Below are 6912 nucleotides of genomic sequence, written 5' to 3'. Positions count from 1 at the left end.
TACTCCTGTGAAGATTACAGTTTCATAAACCCACAGGTGTATAGTGATTCATAGGGTAGCTAGGCATCAAAATGGATTCTGTGGCAGTGGGTTGAGTTTTGAACTCCAAGAAATAACCCCCAAATCATACTAAATAACACGCAAAACTAACACAGTGTGCAAAAGCACACATTAATGGTGGTTCAATGCTGAGATGCCAAGTATCTGTTCCAGCTTGGTACAAACACTCTGCTGCTCCTTTACCGCCTGGCCATGAAACAAAGCTGACCACTAATTGTTTGTTTTGTTTGCTTGTTTCCTTGTTAAAGCAGAACTCCTTAGGATTTCATCTGGTTAGCAAAAAAGACACATCTTTCATAAGAACAAAGTAGCATAAAGTGAATTTTCAAAATGTAGGAGATACTTGCAATAAATTTAGGAACACGATCAAATTTAAATTAACACATAGGTTTACATTAATTCAATACATATCTATAGACAGAGGAATGTGCTTATTTTTAATGATAAAAGCATTTCCTAAACATATAGGGAACTATAACTCTTAGGTAAGTCAATATATTTGATTCTGACAACTAAAGTTCTGAAATATTTAACAAAAAAATACTACATTGGTGAAAGGCACCAATTTGTTCATGTTATAGTATAAGGACCCCTAACATTTCCTCAGATGTAATTGTACTAGACTATATTGCTAATATAGCAAAATCTAACACTTTTTATATCTAATATTTCTGGGATTCTTATTTGCTAATGCATGTGGATGATGATAGATAATATTATAATTTGAATATTTGCCAATGCACGCAGTGAAATAGTGAAGTATAGAAAGAAAAATTAAAGCTCTTTAGGTAATATTCCTTTGTTTTTATTATAGAGAATAATAAAAGAAAATCCTAAAGAATTACATCAATAAATTTAATTGGAGCTTCTGATTTGAATGAATACTCCTTACCATTTAATTAGATGAGGTGAAGAATTTAAAGAGACTCAAATGGAAATTTCACTAAAATCTGTGCAATATGTCCGTCTCTATACAAAGCATAAACAGGTAAGATTCTACTCATTTTTAAGGTTTATTCATTTTTAAGGTAGGCTTTTACATATAAAAGTACTAGAGAATACTTAACTTTATAATTTATTGTTGTGGTATGACACATATTGATAAAGAAGGAGGAGAATCAATTATTATTAAATTAAATTGTTAGAGAAAACTCAGAACTGAACTTGAACTGATGTTTTAACTGATATTTGTGGACAGATATGATTGTAGCAAGAAAGCACAATCAGTGAGATAATTTTTACTTAATATTTTGATAAACATCAATTAATCCATATGCTTTACATTTGAACTAAGCAGACAATTAAAACTTCAAACAAAACTCATTGTCAACCGATTGATTTAGACTTATAATGTCTCTATACACAGGATAGGAGTGCCCTTGTGGGTCTGTGAATCTGTCCGTGTTGGATTACGAATCTTTTCTGGAGCAGAAAGCTTCGTCTTTTTCCTGTGAAATGATAGGTGGATTCACATTGCCCATTATGGTTAACAGCCCAACACATGAACTCCGATGACACCAGGATTTGTTACACAAATATCATAAAACAGAAAACAAAACAACTCTTATCTGTAATATGTTTACTCTTTATGCTTATAAACTTAATCCTCAGACAAATCTAATTACTTTAAATCTGCTTTAGGTTTATCCATGCACAGGATACAAGAATTTAACTGGGGAAATTTGGACAGAAAGATAGGAAAATATAAATAAGCAGGGATGGTGTGAAATAAGGGTAGAGAAATGCCACAAAGGAAATATTAAAAAAAAATTTAAATGTTAAAAAGTGAATTCCTTAGTATGATTATATGTGAGATGAAATAAAAAGGTTATTTTATTTTATAAATTTAAAAATGTATTATTTTGTTATTCAGATATGGGATTTTTTTCATAAGGAAGCATTAAGAGAGATTCACGATTAAATATTTCTCATTGAATTATTTTTGAGTTTGTCTTTCTGTTTTAAAATATGTAGAGCATTTAGTTGTATGCCAATTAAAACACCGCAACCTTCCCCAGTGTAAATCATCCGAGGTTGGTGATGAGCAATCAGACATCCGTGACCGAGTTCATCCTACTTGGGTTAATAGATGACGCCGAACTTCAAGCTCTCCTTTTCCTTTTCCTTCTACTAACTTATGTCTCAAGTATTATGGGAAATCTGACCATCATCATTCTGACCCTGCTGGACTATCGCCTCCAGAGTCCTATGTACTTTTTCCTACGGAATTTTTCCTTCTTGGAAATTTCCTTTACCTCTGTGTGTGTTCCCAAAATGCTGGTCAACATTGGAACTGGAGACAAGACGATTTCCTTTGCCGGTTGCTTCACTCAGTATTTTTTTGTTATCCTTCTGGGGGCCACTGAATTTTTCCTTTTAACTGCCATGTCCTATGACCGCTACGTTGCCATCTGTAGACCCCTGCATTACACAACCATAATGAGCAGGAGACTCTGCATTCACCTTGTCCTGTGCTGCTGGTTCTCTGGGTTTATAGTTGTCATTGTGCCACACGTAATGATTCTTCAGCTGCCTTTCTGTGCATCCAACATCATCAATCACTATTGCTGTGACTACACTTCATTGCTGCGTTTGTCCTGTTCAGACACACAAATCATCGAAATGATCAATTTCTTACTGGCTGCCGTGACACTCATCATCACACTCGTGTTAGTCATTGTTTCCTACACATCCATCATCAGGACCATTCTGAGACTCCCTTCTGCTCAACAAAGGAAAAAGGCCTTTTCTACTTGTTCCTCTCACATGATTGTGGTTTCACTTTCTTATGGAAGCTGTCTCGTTATGTACATGCACCCTTCTGCTGAGGATGCGGCCACATTAAATAAGGGAGTAGCTGTGCTCAATACCTCAGTCGCCCCTCTCTTAAACCCGTTCATCTACACTCTGAGGAACCAGCAAGTGAAAACTGCCTTCAAAGATATGGTCAGTAAAACACATTTTCTTAATTCAAGAAAGTGAAACTATTTGATCTTTAAAACAAATAGTAAAGCAATATTTGGAAGACTACAGGTGTACCTTATTTAACATTTAACATTTTCTGTATTATCTTATTAATGTTCTTAATTGAACAGTGAACCTATGGTTAATTACATGTTTTTTTTTCACCATCTACCTAATTTTTTTCAAGTGGTTCTGGTGTGAGCATATTCTCCGTCACTTCGCACATCTTTGTCTTTTCTAATGCTTAATATTTCAGATAAAATGTCACGGAAGAGTGCTATTTGAGGATTTGACTTCTAATAATTTGTGTTTATAACTTGAAACATACATACCCATTGTCATTATGTTCATCAGTCTTTACATTTTTAACTGAAAAAATAAGGTAACATCTTCAAGAAATTTGCCTTAGCTTTTCATTAATAGCTTATGAGATGTGTCGGTCAAAGAACATATAGATTTGATTATATTCAAATTTTTAAACTAATATTATGTTTTAGGCTTTTAGCAGTAACACATTGGGGAATTTAGACATACTTAAGTGTTTGATGTAAAAAACTCAGAGAGAAAACCATTGCGTCTGTTTTAGTATTAATGGAAAAATCATAAGGGATGATTATGTTAGGTTTCTGGGCTAGGATACTTTGGTTCTTGTTTCGCAACACAGAAAGACTTCACGCCACAGAACCCCTGTGGTAATCCAAGTGACTTTTTGAGGAGAAGGGAAGTTTCAGGTGTTACAGTTTCTAAAGATACACGCTGTATCAGAAATGTGTACAGGGCTGTGTGGGAAGTTTCAGGTCTTATACTTTCTAAAGGTCCATGCTGTATGAGGAAAGTGTACAAGGCTATGTGGGAAGTAAGCAGGAGTTTGTGAATGAACATGAAAAACCACGTGAAAAGAATCCAGGAACAGGAGCACAAAACCAGACATGGAGAACGCGTAAACCCCCGGGGGTCAAGAGAGGTGTGCTGTTACGAGCCCGGCCTCTATTCCCTCCTGTGCCAGTATCTGGGGAGGCAGAGCTGAGGGCATTGGCCAACCTTTTTGCTGAGTTTAGGGACACCTATGTGATGTCATGTGCCTAAGGCGGTGACAAGGTTTAGTTTCACCTGCACATGCTCAGTTTGGATTTTTCTATAGGTTTCTAAAGCGCTCCTGCTTTCTCTGTAGCCTTTTTATGCAGGCAGTGGGGAGACAACCCCCTTTAGCCCCTATTCTGTCTACTTAGCAATTATATGTGAATTAAACTCTGAGAAAATACACCAAAAAGAAAAGGCACAGTTCAAATCTAATCATATTAATCTATTTCATATTAGCTAATTCCACACTGCTTAATATTCTGTCTAATAATTTACACAATTCATAAGGATATAGAAGAATTTTGTCAACAGTAAAAGAGTTTACAGGCTTGTCATTATTTTCACAGTATTGTTTCCTCAGTCACACTAGTGTTAAAATCTTTATAATATGTTTTCCCTAATGCCTCCATCACAGGTAAATATTAACATTTCAGAACATTGCTGTACTCATATTCTCCTTTTAGAATGCTTATACTAGATTCACAGCATGAGTAATTTTAATATTTAATGAAACAATAGATATTCCTCACTATAATTGTTTTTGTTTTATCTTAAAATAACTGTCTTTGGGGCATTAAGAAACTTTCAGGAAGGTATGTAGTTTACTATTATCAACTCCATACTCTTAAAGTCTTTAATTATCTGTCAACAATAATGCAGAATTTACTAGATATCAAAGGTACTATCAGTATCCTGGGAAACCTAATAAATGAGAAAACTAACAAAACAAACTCATTGCCATCGAGTCAATGATGTCTCACAGTGACATTATCAGACAGCATAAAACTACTTCTGTAAGTTTCCAAGATTGTAACAATTTACAGGAATATCAGAAAGCCTTTTCTTTTCTTCCAGGAAGCGGTTGATGGCTTTGGACTGTTGACCTTGCAGTTAGCAACCAACTACGTTACCACTATTTCACCAGGGCTCCTAATGAGTGATTGTTGGAAGAGTGGATTTTGTCATTTGTATATACCTAACTCAAGGTGTCTTGGTGGAGTAGTTGTTAATGATCTCAGTGGATAACGGAAATGTAGGTGGTTCAAATTCACCAACGGAGAAAGATGTGGTGTCACATTACTACTTGATAGCCCTATGGGACACCTTCTACTCTATAAGTTCCCTACGAGTTGCAATCAAATCAGTGACAATATATACATCTCCATAACTCCACCAAAAAAGTGACCTAAACACGTACCACATAACTGATGATAACATTTTAATTACCTCATTTGTTAATTAGCTACTTGTTTCATTCACTAATCCAAAGATTTGTTTGTTTTAAATACTCTCCTTAGTATATCAGTGGTAATCATCGAAAATATGTTCACCCTATTTTTGTTGCTTGTCTTCAAAGGTCAGATTACTCCAAGGATGCAGTACAGATAGACATTTTATTGACAAGGAGGATCTCTGTAAAAGGCACACATGGACACACATCATGCACAAACAACATTTTAGGAGCCAGATCAGCATATTTTTACTAAAATAAACCATATTTTTATCTAGAAGAAAAGCAACAGTTACTTAAATAATTGCAGAAAAGATTATTAAAGTTCCATTCTATCAAGTAGCACTCTATAAGTCTATAAAAGAGTAACATGTAACATGAAGTATGATATGCATCCTGCATTTCGACATCCCTTTTATCCAACAACAAAAAAATAAAAATGTTGGTTAGGGTTTTAATGTGAATAGTTTTTTTGGAATCTTTGAAAAACAGTAATATAAAGTTCTGCAACAGAAAACTCAAAAACCTCCGTGTGGTTGAGTAGAGTTCTCCCCAAAGGGACCTTACTGGACAGAAAGGGTAGACTTGCCAGGGGGTTTTCAAGACTTCAACTTTGCAAGGAACCGAAAGCCTGATCCTTCTCTCTAAGAGTGACTGAAGTGGTTTCAAAGTGCTGACATTCCAGTTAACAGTCCAAGATACAACCACTAAACCCCCAGGGCTCCAATATAAAGTGTACAGGCACAGACACACACACACACACACACACACACACGTTATTCAGAAGCTGAGTAATTACATTACTCCATTATCAGAATATTCCGTGTTAATATGAACATATCTATTAGATTCAAGAATTTCTCTTCATTCTTCTTTGATATCTGTTTTGCATTGTGGTTTTGCCAATGCTTTGCTAACTGAAGCTATGCGGTCTCTACAGGTTTCAATTATCACTGCCCCACCTGGTATGATAGGGTTTACTGTTCTACAAAGGAAGGGATCATTTAATATCATCAGGATGAGAAACCTTCAAATTAGTCAATGTCAAAAGTGTATGGGGGGCCTGGGGGAGGGATATTCAATTTAATGTTGTGTAACTTTGGAAACAAGATATACATTTGGGATGGGTTTTCTGTTTTTAAACATCTGTAACGGAGAATCTTACCAGTGATCTTCATAGGCTTCATATTGTACACGTTAGCAGCTAACATATGTATCTCTGTACAAATAACATTTTCAAAATAAAAGAGCCCCCTGAATTAAAATATTTTATGTGTTTGGATAACTTTGAATAAATATTTAGTTTGGTGTTTATTTTCCACAGGGAATATCTTTTAGGGTTCTGGAGTGGGTTTCCTCTCTTCTCGCTTCACAATGCTGAAAGAATTCACACGGCAGACACACTTTTGTAAATCCAAGTCACTTTCATGAGAGAAAGGGAACTTTCAGGCATTAGTCTCAAAAGATCATGCTATCTCTGGAAAATGTGCAAGGCCAGGAAGGGAACATGTGTGAGTTCACAACTGAAGAAAGCTCTTAGAAGAAATACCTGAAAAGGAGCACAGAGCCAGAGCATG

At 35.5% G+C, this 6912-nt stretch overlaps 1 protein-coding gene across 1 annotated transcript; it reads left to right on the top strand.

Moving 5' to 3' along the window:
• The first annotated feature begins 2100 nt into the window (after nucleotides 1-2100).
• LOC142450976 (olfactory receptor 2AP1-like) lies at nucleotides 2101-3042 on the top strand. The gene has a single exon (XM_075552910.1). The coding sequence runs from the start codon at nucleotides 2101-2103 to the stop codon at nucleotides 3040-3042; it is 942 nt and encodes a 313-aa protein (XP_075409025.1).
• The last annotated feature ends 3870 nt before the right edge of the window (nucleotides 3043-6912 follow it).

This window comes from Tenrec ecaudatus, chromosome 6 (assembly GCF_050624435.1).
Source record: "Tenrec ecaudatus isolate mTenEca1 chromosome 6, mTenEca1.hap1, whole genome shotgun sequence".
NCBI lineage: Eukaryota > Metazoa > Chordata > Mammalia > Afrosoricida > Tenrecidae > Tenrec > Tenrec ecaudatus.
The sequence above is the reverse complement of the archived record's forward strand: the minus strand, read 5'-3'. Positions and strand labels throughout refer to the sequence as shown.